This window comes from Piliocolobus tephrosceles, chromosome 13 (assembly GCF_002776525.5).
Source record: "Piliocolobus tephrosceles isolate RC106 chromosome 13, ASM277652v3, whole genome shotgun sequence".
Classification (NCBI taxonomy): Eukaryota; Metazoa; Chordata; class Mammalia; order Primates; family Cercopithecidae; genus Piliocolobus; species Piliocolobus tephrosceles.
The window spans coordinates 14,575,082-14,591,823 of NC_045446.1; the positions used below are offsets into that span (position 1 = coordinate 14,575,082).

General features: G+C 37.8%; 1 protein-coding gene across 2 annotated transcripts in view; it reads left to right on the forward strand.

The window, feature by feature from the left end:
- The window catches only part of LPXN (leupaxin), a 45,068-nt gene that overhangs the window by 16,022 nt on the left and 12,304 nt on the right, over positions 1 to 16,742 (forward strand). For both annotated transcript variants that reach the window (XM_023215540.2, XM_023215542.2), the window contains 4 exons: positions 4,925 to 5,024; positions 8,594 to 8,761; positions 9,667 to 9,840; positions 9,945 to 10,026. In XM_023215540.2, coding sequence (XP_023071308.2) covers positions 4,925 to 5,024; positions 8,594 to 8,761; positions 9,667 to 9,840; positions 9,945 to 10,026 — 524 coding nt within the window. The remainder of the gene's footprint in view (positions 1 to 4,924; positions 5,025 to 8,593; positions 8,762 to 9,666; positions 9,841 to 9,944; positions 10,027 to 16,742) is intronic.

A 16,742-nucleotide genomic window follows, 5' to 3' on the forward strand; every position in this document is an offset into this window, starting at 1 on the left:
TGTTATCTCGACTCACTGCAGCCTTGACCTCCTGGGCTCAAGTTATCTTCTCATCTCAGCCTCCCAAGTAGCTGGGACCACAGGCATGTGCTACCACACCCAGCTAATTTTGAAATTTTTCATAGAGATGGAATCTCCCTATGTTTCCCAGGCTGGTCTTGAACTCCTGGGTTCAAGCAGTCCTCCTACCTCAGCCTCCTGAAGTGCTAGGATTACAGGCATGAGTGACTGCACCAGACTGGAAGTATAATTTTCATATTGTTCTGGCTTTTCTTTTTTTATGTTAACAATGTATGTTGGAAGTCTTTCTTAGTTCACATAAATCTATGTCTGCTTAGCAGTTGCATGTTATTCTATAGCATGGATGAACCATAGTTTATTTTACTTTAGCTCTGTTGGTTTATTTCCAACTTGCTCATAGAAACTGTACCCTAATAAACGTCCTTGCACATATATTTATATATATATGTCCAATTTTTCTGTAGGATAGATTCTTAGTAGCAAAATTGCTGAATCAAGTGGTATATGCATCTGAAATGTTGATAGACACTGCCTTGCAAAGTGTTTATAAGTTTACTTAACTATCTATGGTATATATAAATGTGTATGTATATATATATAATTCATATTTTGCCAACACTGCATATTATCCCTCTTTTAAAATTTCAGCTAATAGGTAAATATTGGTATCTCATTGCTTTAAATTGCCAATTTAAAGATTAATGAGATTGAGGGTATTTTTATATGGTAATAAACATTGGGTTTCTTTTTCTGAAGCCTGCTTTTTAAAAGAATCCTTAGCTCAGGTTTCTATTTTTCTAAATTATTTACAGGTTTCTTTAAACTCTTGAATATTATGTTTTAAATATTTGTTTATATTTAAGTTTTGTGAACTTAGCTGTATCAATTTTATTTTCATTTTTGACATCACTTCAGAATTTTGTGTCCATCTTAGGAAGACCTTCATTACCCCAAATTGTAAAATATATTCTTCATTTTTTTATTATCATTACATTTAAAAATATTTATATCTATCTTTAATTTGTCTCAAATTTATTCATGTATATGGTGTGTTGGGGATTCATATTTATTTTGTCCCAAATACGTTGTTATTCATTGAGTCGAGTAGTCTGTTTTGGGTGATTTGAAATGCCACATTGATCATATAGGAAGTTCTTTTAGGTGCAAGAGCCTGTTTCTGGGTTTTCTAATCTACTCCTTTGACCTATTTGTTTTTTATCTTTATCTTTTTCTTTTTCTTCTTCCTTTCCTTTCCTTTCTTTTCTTTCTTCTCTCTCTCTTTTTTTTTTTTTTTTTGTTTGTTTGTTTTTGTTTTTTTGACAGGGTCTCATTCTGCTTCTGTTGTCCAGGCTGGCATGCAGTAGTATGATCACAACTCACTGCAGCCTTGGCCTCCTGGGCCAAAGTGATCCTCCTGCTCCAGCGTCCTGAGTAGCTGAGACGACAGGTGTGTGCCGCCATATCTGGCTGATTTTTAAATTTTTGTAGTGACAGGGTCTCCCTATGTTGCCCAGGCTGGTCTTAAACTCCTGGGCTCAAGCAGTCCTCCTGCCTCAGCTTCCCAGAGTGATCACAGGTATAAACGATCACACCCAGCCGTATCTATTTTTTTTTTTACCAACATCATACAAATTTAATTATTGTTACTCTATAAGACACCCCATCTATCAAGACAAATCTTCCCTCCTGGTTTTTTTTTTTTTTCTTTAAAACTTTTAATTTTTATAGAGACCAGGTCTCTCTCATGTTTCCTAGGTTGTTCTCAAACTCCAGGTCCCAAGTGATTCTCTTACCTGGACCTCCAAAGTGCTGGGACCACAGGTGTGAGACACCACACACCCCTCCTATTTTTTTTGCAAAATTGTCTTGAGTGTTCTATCCCATAAATGTTAACATCACCTTACTAATTAGCTTGAATAATTATGTCAGAATTTTTATGTGAATTACATTGAATTTACAATTTAATTAGGGGAAACTGACATAATATTTATCTTCATTTATGCAGGACTTCTTTTCAAAAAATACATTTCATTGTGCATATTTAAGGTGTACAATATTATGTTATGGGATATGAATAGTTAGTAAAATGGTTACTATAGTGAGGCAAATTAACATATTTATTATCTCACACAGTCACACATTTTTGTTTGTTTTTGTGGCAAGAACAGCCAAAATCTACTCATTCAGCAGGAATCCTAAATACAACACAATTTCATTACCGATAGTTCTTATGTTGTACATTAGATCTCTAGGCTTGTTCGTCTTACATATCTGCTACTTCATATTCTCTAACCTACATGTCCCCATTTTCACTCCCTTTCCTGCCCCTCATCACCGATATATCTACATGTTTGACCTTTTTAAGTAACAAAAAAAAATTCCACCTATAAGTGAAATCATGCAATATTTTTCTTTCTTATTTAACTTAGTATAATGTCCTTCCAGTTCATCAATGCTATGACAAATAGCAGAATCTCCTTTTTTTTAAGGCTGAATAATATTCTGCTATGTATGTGTGCATATTTCACAATGTCTTTATTCCATTGGTGTCCATTCATTGATGGACACTTAAGTTGTTTCCATCTCTTGGCTATTGTGAATAATGCTGCAATGAATGTAAGAGTGCAGATATCTTTACGAAGTGGTAATTTCATTTATTTTGTGTATGCCCAGAGGAAGGATTTCTGTGTCATGTGGTATTTCTATTTTTAATTTCTTTAGAAACCTCCATATTATTTTCTATAATGGCTGTATCAATCTACATTCCCACCAACAGTGTATAAGTGTTCTTTTTTCTCCATACCCTGGCCAACATTTGCCATCTTTTGACTTTTTGAGAATAGCCATCTGTTTTTGAGTGGTATCTCACAATAGTTTGATTTGCATTTCCCTGATGATTAATGGTGTTGAATACCCTTTCATATACCTTTTGGCCATTTTTATTTCTTCTTTGGAGAAACATCTATTCAGGTCCTTTGCTCATTGTTTAATTGGATATGTGGATCTTCCTTTATGTCTGCCAATGGTTTTTCTTCATAGAATTCTTGCACATTTTTTGTTAAATATATTATTGATATTTTATAACTTTTGTTAGAATTGTGAACAGGTTCTTTTTTTCTCATTGGATTTTCAAACTGCTTATTGATGGTCAATAGGAAAGAGGCTGCTTCATTTTATTCTTGTATCTAATTGCCACCCTGATCTTTTTTATTCATTCCAATGGTTGTTCAGTCACTTATCTTACATTTTCCTGGGAAATTATTATAGCATCTATTTTAAAATAAAGAATGAAGATGTGCTGCCTTTTTTCAACTATATAGTTCTCTTATTTTACTTTTAAATGTGTTTGATAATGTATTCTAGAATAGTGTTGAAGATTGCCAATGATAATAGGATCTATGTCCAACTTATCTCTTAATTAGAAATCTGCTTAATATTTGACTATTAATTATGAGATTTGCTATAGATTTCTTATGGAAACATTTTATCAGTTTATAGACTTTTTCTTATTTTTCTTGATATTAAACAACAGGAAGGGTTGTTAAATTTGTCTTCCACTGCTTTTTCAGCACAACTTTTATCATTGTGTTTATAAAGTTTTTCTCCTATTTGTTAATGAATTATATTAATCTTTTTCCTAATTTTGAACTAGTTTTGGATGAACAGTATAAACACCACCTTGCCATGACTTTTTAAAATTTTTTATGTCTTTTTAAAAAAACACATTTCAACTAATTTTATTTAACCTTCTCTCTCTCATGCATGCACATCGTTTTTTCTTTGATTTTAAAAAGTTTCTGGGCTACATATAGAATGAAGTAATGTTCTATATTTTTCTATGTATTTGGAAATTTTATACAACAATACCCCCAAAACTGTCAGTTTTTGGTTTATTTCTTGTTTTCTATTTCATTAATTTATGCATTTATTCCTTCTGTTCAATTATTTTAGATTTGAGACTCTTGACTTGAAAGTTTTGTTTATTTGTGATCTTCCTCATTTTTTAATATCACACTTAAGGCTATCTATATATGTTCTTCTCAGTAACATTTAGCTTTCAACTCCCAAAGACATGTGTGTGTGTGTGTGCATGTGTGTGTGTGTTTTCATTGCTATTTCTATCTGATTTGAAATTCAGTTTAATCTTTTTTATCCCAAGAATTATTTAGAAGTGCTTTGTTTTTTCTTAAGTGGATAGTTTTTATGATTAATTTGTACTTCTATTCACTCCAATCTAAGAATATGGTCTATATGATGTACTTTAAAAAATTTGTTGAGCCTTACTTTGTATCCTCATACATGGTTAATTTTACTAATGATTATGCAGATACTTGAATAGAATCCATATTCTGTTTATTGGGTCCAAAGTTTTATTTATTTATAATTTACTTACAATTATATGAATAGGAAATCATCATCACATATATTATCTAAACTTTCTGCACCAGAGATTTGCAAACTTGTTCTATAAAGAGGCAGATAGGAAGTTTGTTAGGCTTCATGGACTGTAAAGTCTTTGTAGCAACTACCCAACTATGCAGAAAAGCAACTATAGACAGTAAGTAAATGAATGGACGTGGCCAGATTTGATCCAAGGACCTTATTTGTTGATGCCTGCTCTATATTCTAGTTTATTTTTATTTTTTGACAATAACTGACAGGAGATATAATACTTTTTATAACTTAGATGGCCAGGGAGAAATAGAGACAAAAGGCAGAGAGAACTTGTTTAGATTTTCAGTCTAGTACATATTAATATGTATTTTTAAATACCCCATCTCTGATTTTAGCTTTATATCCAAGGGATTCATTATTACAATTGCATTTCCAGTACTTTATGTGTGGTTTAACATTATTTGAGTTTTGATTTGTTCGTATGACTTTTTTTGTTTTCCCTCTGTAGTGAAGCCCAAGAGCCAAAGGTATCACCACCACCTTCTAAAACGTCAGCAGCTGCTCAGTTGGATGAGCTCATGGCTCACCTGACTGAGATGCAGGCCAAGGTGAGTGCAGTCCAGATGATAAACAGGGCCCATGGGGTCACCAGTTTTTCTTTGTGGAACTCAGCTCTGCATTCTCCCACTTAGGAATTTTCCTAAGTTGTCATTGCTTTTTCCAGACTAAATTTAATTCCATGAATTAACCCATCTTTGTACTATGTGTCATTTAGACACAAAAATTAATATATAATATAGACTTTGATCTCAAGGAGCTGGAGTGTGCTTGGCAAAATGAGGCATCAGTTTTTTAACATTTATAGAATAAAAGCCAGGTGGTTTGCAAACATATGTGGAGCAAACATTACGGATATAGAGAGATTTTGGAGATTTAATCAGATAGTTGAAACCTGGGATGGACTCTGAAGAACTGGCAGAGTTTGGACATAAAGAGATGGGAAGAAAGGTGGTGTTCGTTGCAACGAGTCCTGATGGCAGAGGTATCTAAGGCTTGATAATGTGGAAGGATTTTCTTTTTTTTTTGAGACAGAATCTTGCTCTGTGACCCAGGCTAGAGTGAGGTGGCGCAATCTTGGCTCACTGCAACCTCCACCTCCTGGGTTCAAGCTATCCTCCTGCCTCAGCCTCCTGAGTAGCTGAGATTACAGGTCCCCGCCACTGCGCACAGCTAATTTTTGTTGTAGTTTTAGTAGAGACAGGGTGTCACCATCTTGGCCAGGCTGGTCTCAAACTCCTGACTTCGTGATCCACCTGCCTAGGCCTCCCAAAGTGCTCGGATTACAGGCGTGAGCCACTGTGCCTGGCCGAAAGGACTGTTAAAGAGACCTGACTAAGCAGGACAGAGGATACCAGTGAGCAAGCTGAGACACAGCAGGGGAGATCAAAGTGTAGTTCTGACAGTAGGAAGGGTGAGAAGTCCCAAGCCCATATTGAGATAAAATCTGCCTCTTTGTTCTAGTCTCTAGAACACCTCTAAAGTGGTGAGCTCACATGGTCTGGCGTGGAATGAAAATCTCAGATAAATAGGCTTAAAGATTTATTAAGGAAATATAATCCAGAATCCTTAAGGCAGAGAATCCAACCATTTTAAATCTGGTTGGAGGATTTGACATATACTCATGAGGTGACTGTGAAATAATTTCAAAGCAGTATGTAAGAACGTGTGTGATTGGAGGGGGCAGGGACCTTATCTTTAGAGCTCACCTTGGGACTCCCAGTGCTCAACACAGGGCCTGATACATTGTGAGCAACACATATTTATTAGCGAGATGAATAAATAAACATTACAAACAAGTTTTCCTTAATGGCTTACATCCTTTGATGGGCCAGTCTCTATAATAAAGCTGGGTAGATTGGCTCATTATGCTATATATCTGAAAATACTAGAAAAAAATGTACATTAGATTTAATTGTGTTGTGTTTCTAATTGATTTAACATGTATCTTGGTTTATTTAAATTTTTAATTTACAACGCCATCTTTTTTTTTGAGACGAATTCTTACTCCGTTACCCAGGCTGGAGTGCAGTGGCGTGATCTCGGCTCACTGCAACCTCTACCTTCTGGGTTCAAGCGATTCTAGTGCCTCAGCCTCCTGAGTAGCTAGGATTACAGGCATGCGCCACCATGCCCAGCTAATTTTTGTATTTTTAGTAGACGAGGTTTTGCTATGTTGCCCAGGCTGGCCTCAAACTTCTAAGCTCAGGTGACCTGTCTGCCTCAGCCTCTCAAAGTACTAGGATTACAGGCATGAGCCACTGTTCCTGGCCCCATTTATCTTTTGAATAAGCTTCACCTTCACGTTGTACAAAAATCAAAAGTACAAAAAGCTTGCACTTAAAACTGTTTCCTTCTCAGCTCTGTAGCCTAGCCATCCAGTTCTGCCCCACTGGAGATAGGCAGAATTTCCTGTCTCTTCTATATCTGTTCAGAAGTATTCTGGAAGGTACCAGTGAAGAGATAGAGATGTAGGTGTAGATGTAGTTATATTGTATTTTTACTTATTTTTCATAATTAATGTCAGTCACCCCTTCAGACCTTTCAGACACTAACCTTCTGAACACTAACCTCTTGAATATTAACTAACATATATTAGAGGAGGAAGGATGTCTGTCAGATGATCAAAATGTCTTGAAGGAAAATGAGCATTTTGATTGTTGACAATGTGATGTTTAACAGGCAGTAAAAGTAGGATAAGTAGAGGTCTTAAGGCAGACAGTAACAGATCACATTCAGGAGACTGAAGAGCCCAGCTGGCCTAAACAATGGAGGCCTTTTACAACATAGTATTAATAAAAGATGAGATTGGGAAAGATAAAAAGGGAGGACAGTGGATGGGAGGCTTTGAATGTCTGTCTGATGAGTGCAGACTTGATGTGGAGGCAATGGAGAGCCATTGTAGTTTTCTGATGAGTGAAGTATTCCGTAGATAGATGGTAGCAGTCGCTCAGCTGGAAAGGAGTAGAGAGAGCCAGAAGCAGAATATGAGGTTATGAAGGGTCAATTAGCCCCACCACCCCCTGGCTTTTTTTTAAAGTAAGGATCTTTCTTTGAATGGTTTATAATAATTTTGGACTTTGCTTAAATAATTCCAATCAATCAACAAGTCTTATCTGACGACTTCTCACCACCTTCTCCTATAACACTGATCTAAGTCATTATCTGATTAATCTCCCTATGTTCATTCTTGCTTGTCAACACTTAATTCTCCACTCAGCTACCACAGGGATCCTCCAGATTCCTTCACTCCTGTGCTTGAAATCCTGCAATGGCTCCCATCACCTTGGAATAAAACCCAAGTGTTTACCATGAGGTTCCTATGTGATCTTTGCCTCTCTCTCTCGATCACCTTCTCCTGCTGTGTTGAATCTCACTCCCTCTGCTTTAGCCCCACTGATTTCTTTGACTTTCCTTCTAATGTGCCAAGTTGTTTTCTTCCTCAGGGCCTTCCCTCCCCTAGAATGCTTTTCCCATAAATGCCAATATTTCTGAGTCCCAAGTATCTACTCAAATATTACTTTCTTAGAGGGGCCTTCTTTGATTATTACCTCCATCTAAATCAATTATTCTCACCATCTTCGTGTGTCATTTCTATCTCTCTATATAACATCTCTATCTGACATTATAACATATATTTGTTTGTTTAATTGTTTATTGTCTATCACCCACAGAATTCTATTCCATGAGACCAGACAGTTGGTCTGTCTTATCCTTGCTTTAATCCAAGTGCTTAGAGCAATGATTGGCACAAACCAGGTATTCAACAAATACTGCCAAATAAGTGAGTAAAATGGAGATGTGACTAGTTTTTGAACTGGGGTCATCCTAAGATCTTCAAAGGGTATCATTTTCATGTACTAAAATTCCTATGTTAAGAAAAGATTTACAAACAGAAGATTAGTCAGATTTCATTTGGCCTGAGGAGTTTAGGATGAAAGGGAGATGACAATATTTTTATTGGTGTTGAAATTTTAGATTCTTCCAATGCCTTGGAGGAAGGCTGGGGAGAGGCTAAGAGATCAGTCAGTAAAGGTGAATTTATAGAGTCATTAGAAGATGCCAGTGAGAATAGAAATACATGAGACTGATTCTGTTCTTGGTTCTTCCCTTGGGCCAGGTTGCAGTGAGAGCAGATGCTGGCAAGAAACACTTACCAGACAAGCAGGATCACAAGGCCTCCCTGGACTCAATGCTCGGGGGTCTGGAGCAGGAATTGCAGGACCTTGGCATTGCCACAGTGCCCAAGGGCCATTGTGCATCCTGCCGGAAACCGATTGCTGGGAAGGTGAGATGGGCTGAAATTTTGGTCCTACAGCCTTCTGTGTCTTTCTCTGTCCCAAGGATTGCTCGTTCTCCTTATAATTTGAGATGTTTTACTTGTCATGGATAATTACTAATCACAGTGCTCTGGCCACTGAGCTAAGTGCTTTACAAGTATTTCCTCATTTAATGGTCACATCAGCCCTTCAAGAAGCATGGTTGCTCCCTTTGTGAAGATAAGGAAGCTAAGGGCTCAAAGACATTAATGGACATATCCAAGGCCTAGTAAGAAGTAGAGATAAGATCTGAAACCAGTAGACTCTCTCCCGAGTGAGTTCTTAACCATTTTTCTGTACTGCCTTTACTGAGATGACCTTTCTCACTGCTCCCTTTGTTCAGACATTCCCAGTCTAAATTGATTACAATTTTCAGCTGAACTCAGCTCCAAGTCACAGCTGCAGACCCCTGTTCTGCATCATCCTTCACCAAAGCTATGATAAAAGGCTTTGAGACCTGACTGCATAGGGCATGGAATAAAGTGTTCAAAGTAGAGGAATTAAAACTGTCATTTGGCCTTTTCCTCTTCCAGGGGTCCCTTCCATGCCAAGGCTACAGTTACAACTTGTCTGTCATTAATGTGCTCTATGTTGTTTCGGCCACACCCTGTGGCAGTGGAGTGGTTGTGAACATTTACAGGCTTTCATCACAGTGATCAGTCAGGGAAGTGGGCATCCTTTTATTATCAATCCATAAAGCACAGATAACAGATGGCCTTAGGTGGAACCTAGGTCTAGGCCTCAGTGTTGTGTAATTCCACAGGGTGTTGTCTACAAGGGGTACAGTGTGAAGAGTGCTCCCTAGAGTTGTGCAACCTATAGGCTATAGAGCACTCAACTGGGCTCCTGTGTCAGGCTTCATTTCACTCCACAGGTGATCCATGCTCTAGGGCAATCATGGCATCCTGAACATTTTGTCTGTACTCATTGCAAAGAAGAGATTGGCTCCAGTCCCTTCTTTGAGCGGAATGGCTTGGCCTACTGCCCCAACGACTACCACCAACTTTTTTCTCCACGCTGCGCTTACTGCGCTGCTCCCATCCTGGATGTAAGTAAATCCCCACTCCTCTCCAGCTTTCAATCACTCATTCAGAGCCAGAGTCATGCTTTACAACTCTGCATCATTGTAATATCTGTGTGTTCCCTTTTCAGAAAGTGCTGACAGCAATGAACCAGACCTGGCACCCAGAACACTTCTTCTGCTCTCACTGTGGAGAGGTGTTTGGTGCAGAAGGTATGACCCAACTTGAGAGGTTGTATCCCACACCCCAGTGGGTAGTTATAAGACCAGCAACACCCTTCCTGGTAGTCGTGGGAGTCCTGGTTCCTATCACTACTATCGAAGCGCCCATTGCAGTACTAGACACCATCCCTCTCTACCTTTCTCCAACATTTATAAGTTCCCTTTAAATTGATTTTTTAAATCACAGAAATACAAATGCATAGTTTAAAACCTCAAATATTACTTCAAGGGTAACATTGAAAAAGACTTTTCTTGTTGAATATTGAAAATGTCTCGTTCTCATCCCCAAATCCAGTTCTCCTCTCCAAATTTTCTTAGCTGTTTCTTCTGTTATTTACTCATTTGTTGTTGTTGTTGTTGTTGTTGTGTGTTTTTTGGATGGAGTCTTGCTCTGTTGCCCAGGCCTGGAGTGCAGTGGTGCGATCTCTGGTGCGATCTCGGCCCACTGCGACCTCCACCTCCCGGGTTCAAGCGATTCTTCTGCCTCAGCCTCCCGAGTAGCTAGGACTACAGGCACTTGCCACCACGGCCAGCTAATTTTTGTATTTTTAGTAGAGACGGGGTTTCACCATATTGGCCAGGCTGGTCTTGGACTTCTCATCTCATGATCTGCCTGCCTCGGCCTCCCAAAGTGCTGGGATTAGGCATGAACTACCGTGCCTGGCCTGCTTATGTGTTTTAAATAATAACTTATCTTGTTATAGGTTGTTTTATTTTTCCAGTTTCAACCATTATGTATTGACTGTCTAGGAGGGAAGATGAGATTTAGAAATGTTATTATTACCTCACTCAGTCCCAACATATTTCCCCTCCCCTGTTTTTTCAATGTATAATTATGTCATAATTACAGATTAGATCAGTATTCAGTGTGTATATGTTGACAATGATAAAATACTGCTCACAAGCAAGCCATGTAGCAAACTGACTACACTAGAGTCTGGATTTTAGAGTCAGACTTCCCGGTTCAAATCTGGGTTGTGGTATTTATTCACTGTATGATGTTGTTCAAGTCATTTAACATCTCTGTACCTCACTTTCCTCATCAGTAAAATAGTCCTAATGAAATTGCCTACCTTATAGGGTTGTTATAAGGATTTAGAGACAATACAAGCATAGAATTTAGAACAGTGCCAAGCACACGGAGGTATAGTAATGTTAATATTATTATCACAGTGTCCTTTTTGTATAAATTCATTTTTTTCTTAAGTTAACATTTGAATCCTTTATGAAATTAGCTTTGTTTTCATTGTACTTATCACTAAGTTAGGTAACAGAACTGTGAAATTCTTTTCAAAATGGTCAACTATATCTGGCAATAAGTCAGTTTCTTTTCCTTTCTTTCCTTCTTATTTTTTTGCTGGAGATACCCCTCTAGGAGACTTTCTTCCTCCTGATTCAACATGAAATGATTTCTTCCTGCTGAGTAACAGTCATTCTGGTTCAGTAACTTAGAATTATATCTAGTAATTACTCTTAGAAATTCCTTTTATTACTTTCCTCTTTGGATGCTCTGTTTCCTGGGTCCCATGTCTATGTTTTATACATGTTACCACCTTTATTTTGGTGGGGAAAATCCCCTAGTAGCTTTCTGAGAAAGAATTTTTGAGAACTTGAATATCTGAAAATATTTTTATTCTGTCATTTCCCTTAAGTTGCCTGGGGATAGAATTCTAAGTGGAAACTCTTTTCCTTCATAATTCTGAAGACATTGCTTCACCGTCTTCTATCTTCCATAGTTGGCAAGTTTTTATTAAAATTTTTTTTATCCTTGATCCTTTCTACATGACCCATTCTTCCCCCTTTGTATGTTTGTTTCATGTGTTTTCTGAATCGTCGTTTTTTATAAATTTTCTTCTTTTTATGTTTGTTTTGAGCAACGTGGAATCAGAAAGCTGCTTTACTTTGTTTTTTTTTTCCTGTCCTTTTAGAATGAACTCAGTGGGGAAGGATTTCTCCTCTCTTACAAGTAAAAGCTGGTGCAGTCTTCTGTCTTTTCTGATTACTCTTAAAAAACCGTTCTAAATATAAAATCAATTTAAGAAACAAAACACAAAAACTAAGCCCATAGGTAATTCGGTCTGTGTAATAGTTAAGGCTTACAGCACTTTAAAAGTAACAGCCACTCCCTCTCTTTTTTAGGACCTTCAAGCTGCAGGAGGTGAGGACAGGGGTATGGCCTTTCATTTCTCCTGACCCCACTTTGTTATCTACCACCCTCACCCTTATTGCCAGCATTGACACCTGCCTGCTGTAGGCTTGAAACACTAGGGAGGATGGAGATGAGAATGGAAGGCAGGAAGGTCTAACTTGTCTGGAATTGTTATTAAATTGGCTGTATGCTCTCCAGGCCTGGCCAGTGTTTAGCTCTGACTTTTTTCCCTGAATTCTTTTTGGGATTAACACAGGTCCAACAGTGAACTCTTGATTGCCCTTTACGTGTCTTGACTGGCTGTTCTGTCCTTGTCATGTTTCTTTGAGGATTTGTTTTGTAAAGATTCTTTTTTTCAAGGGGCTTTCATTGTTCCCCCCTAGTGAACCCTTAGAAATTATTAACATGGTTCCAGATCATCTATTCCACTCAAATTTTCACAGAAGGACCGTGGATAACTTACTGTTTTCTCTGACAGCCAGTGGAGTTACAATTAATTTTTAGCTGCATGTTTCTATTCAGCTGCCATAGGCTCTTTCAGCCAGACTCACCTGTGGACTTTTTCCAGGGATAACTCTGATACCACTAACTGCATCTCACTAATGCCAAGGCACACATATCCAGCTCTCTGAGTGGTCCCACTGAAGTCTCTCTTTTAACCTGAGTGATAACCTCAGGTTATCTTGATAACAGGATTATACATCATCTTTCTTGGTGGTGATGAGGCACTCATAGCACAGTTTTCTTCAAAGAAATCTTTCTCTCAGTTTTCCTTTCTCTTTACCTGTTTTCTCCTGAACATGAGTGAGGAATTCCAGAATTGTACAAATAGTCTTTGGCTACCTGTTTGGAGGGATGTTTTGCATTTCAATTTGGAATTTGATATATATTACGTTTTGGTGCCTTACATTTGTTTACACTGGTCTTTGCCAATACTGCTGATCCATGGTTGTCTGTTACTATTTAAGAATGAGACACTAAAATGCTAATTTCAAACTCCATGGATATAGACAGAAATTGTTGACTGGTGGACTTGACTGTACGGTACTCAGGTAAGTTGCTCTGGCCATTTTGTTGAGTGACTCCTGAATATGACAATCTTAGGTCTTTTCTGTTGAGCCAATTACGCTAAAGAGATGTTCTCTTTGCCAGCATTCTGAGATTGAAAAAGGGGATGGGGGAATGGACTTTTCACCATTCAGCATGTCAACTTTTACTTAATTCCCATTTTTCAGTAGAGAGCTTGACTCATTTCCTCATGGTGTCCAACATCCCTGATCATTGAAACTCTCTTGTTCAATATTTACAGAAATAATCACTGCATCTTACCATAAGATAAGGGATCTAACCTTCTAATCGTTCTTTAGACTTTCAACCAGTCCTGTTTCTAGCCTTGAAGAATACCTCATGCATTCAATTCCTGAGCCCCTCTGATATTATTGTATTCAAGATGGCTTGATTTTTATTGGCCTCTCCCATCTGTGGAGACATAAGTTCCAGTTTTCTTATTTATGTTAAGTCAGTTGCCACTCTTATAACCTACTTTAAATTCTTGAAAATTTAGCTAATATCTCACCTGGTGGCATATCCTTTACTTTTTTATCTTTCTTTATGGCTCTTTATAATTTACATAATTCCTTAACTGTCATGTTAATGATGTTTCAGGAGGGAGTAAAGAAAATCCCATGTGTTTAGGCCCTTTGCTAATATGGAGACTTTCCCAAATATCAGGCATATTATTATGTATATGGTTAAAAATAATTTATTTGATGCCACCACAGTCTTGTGAGAGCAAGTTTATTCCACATTTTACCTAGTTATAGATAAAAATTGTGAGTCTCAGGTAGGTAAAAGATTTTCTTAAAGTCACACAGTTAGAAAGTTGAAGAGGCAAGATTTCAACTTGGGTATCATTTCTGCAAGTTCCATGTTTTTCAGAAAACATCACAACTGCCTTTTGACTGAAACTCAATTCCTCTTCTGCTGTTGCATCTCTTTACTTTTGTGGTACCAACACAATATGCTTTATTTGACAATAGACCCAGATACAGTGGCGCTGACAGATTCCACAAGCAAAGTGTCCTGTAGTAATTTGCTTGTTCACTGGAGCTTGCTCAATGCTTTTTCACAAATCATTAGGTATTTCATTTCTAGATGGTATTTTACCTAAGCAGCATTTTTCATTGTCACTTAATCCAAATCATATTAAAATGTGTTACAGTAATTTATATTGTACTGGTAGCCATAAAAGTCTGAGAATTAGTTGAGTAGAACAGTCAGCAAGTGAATACTGCCCCATGGATCATTATGATGGAGAAGTTGCCTGAAAGCAGAACAACAGGACATAGGCACATTTCAAGTAGAGACATAAGTTAGATACACATACACAAAAATATCCAATCCATAGGATGACCAGAAAGCACCATGAAGGTAGTTAGTTCTCATTTTCTTGACTCAGGCCCCTTCTAGACAGCCAGGGCTGATGGTGTCATTTATGGCTTTATATAAACAGGAAACAACACTTAAAACATATTTGTACATAAAGTTGCATGACAAAAAGTGACATTTATTAATCAGAAGCTCTACTTGGGTTGTATTTTCCTTTTTATGCCTGGCTTTCTGTAAAAAGGTCTCCTGCCATATGGTCAGTCCATTAATTAGGTGACATCCTGCCTCACCCCAAGTTACATAGTCACAAAGAGTTTCTATAATGACAGTTTAACCACTGAGCCTCCTGGGAAATTAAATTCATCTATATTTTTTCATCAGTTCAGAGAATTCCTCTTTAAGGCTCAAGCCATTGGGCCTTAGCTTCCTCCCACAGGGATGAGCTCTTCAGTGTCTACCTGTGTTTCTTTTTAATTGTTCATTATCCAGGCCATGTGGGTGCTCCCTAATTTCCCCTGCGGCTAAGAGCCTCACCAGAGTATAAACACTGTCCCTCTTTTTGTGGCACTTTTAATTGTCAGTATTTCTCATTCTTCCTCATGAGGTAATTGGTCCCAGAGAGATCCTCCAAGAAAGCAAGAGCTGAAACTTTCTTAATTTATTAGATTATGAAATGCAGGGTTATCACAGCAAGTTTGGCTGATTGCTTTTGATTCCCTTCCTGAGATCTACCTGAGTTGAAACAGAGGCTGTTACTCCCCTGTTGTCCCACTCTCAAAACCAGCTGTCCAGCAGATGCCTAGATGAGGGTCATTTTTCAGATAGTTGGCATGTCTTAAGTAATACCTACCTATAGACAAGCTCAGTTTTGTGTCATTTGCTTTATGCAGCACCAGCATCACCTGGGGACTTGTTAGAAATGTGAAATCTTGGGCCCCATCCCAGACCTATTGAATTGAAAACTCAGGGTGGAAGACCCAGCAATCTGCATTTTATCAAGTTCCCAGATGAGTAATGCACACTAAAGTTTGAGAAACACTATTACGCTACACAAAATAGACAGGTGGTTGCAGGTATTTGTTTTTCTTACATAGTAGGACTTACGGTATTCAGTTTCCCTTGAATAGACTCTACACATCATTTGACAGAGTAAGTAAAAAGTAAAGTGAGCTCTCCTGTGTCTCAGGCGTTTAGAAGAAGAACACAGGACAGCATATAAAATCAGTAGTTTAGATTCAGATCTGTAGGCCTCAGAATTCTGCTAAACTGTCTGCTTTTTAAAGAAAGCAAAGCTGAACAAAGCAAGGCATGTGAAAAAGTGCTGAGGTAGTGGAAAAACTGCAGCTATATGGTTTGGGTCCCAACACCTAGCTGTTTCTATTGCCATGTTGTGATCTGGCTGCCGTTATCAAAGCTGATTTCTAGAAATAGTATTTTCTAGGTAGTCTGCTTTACAGAACACTGTGCATGCTTTGCTTACATGCTGTTTTAGTGGAGAAGAGGTAGAACTCTTATATTTACAAAATTATTTGTGCTCAGCTGATACTGTCAGTTCCCACAGAGAGGTCAAAGTCAGGATGCATTTAAGTTAGAGGTATGACATTGAAGTTAGGCTTTGAAGTTAGGCCTAGATTTGAATCTCAGCTCCTCTACTGACTAGTCAGGTGTAAATTTTCTAAGCTGTCTTTTCTCATTTGTTAAATGGGGCTAAAGCCTGCTTCAGAAGGTTGCTCTGAAAAAATCTCATTTTAATTTAATACTATAGACAGAGCCTTCAATGGAACCAGTACAATGCAGATGCTCCATAAATGGGATTGCTGATAATATAGTCTTCATTTTAGGTGTCTAAGTAAATACTAAGGAGGGTTTCTTACATAAAAGTTAATCCATTTATACATATTCTAGTCAATGCTGAAGTGAGACTCTAAACTGCCATATACTCTGGAGCAGATGATCTCAAGTATGCTATTGTAATATTGTTCTTATGTCTGCTCATTCAATATGTATTTATTGAGCAACTACTATATAATGTGTCAGGCATTATTCTAAGTACTAGGGATATAGTGACAAAAAGGAAAGTTCTTGCCCTCATGATTAATGTATTCTGGTGGAGGAGACAAACAGTAATCAAACCAGTCAACTAACTACTACCTATTCTGCATGGTTAGGG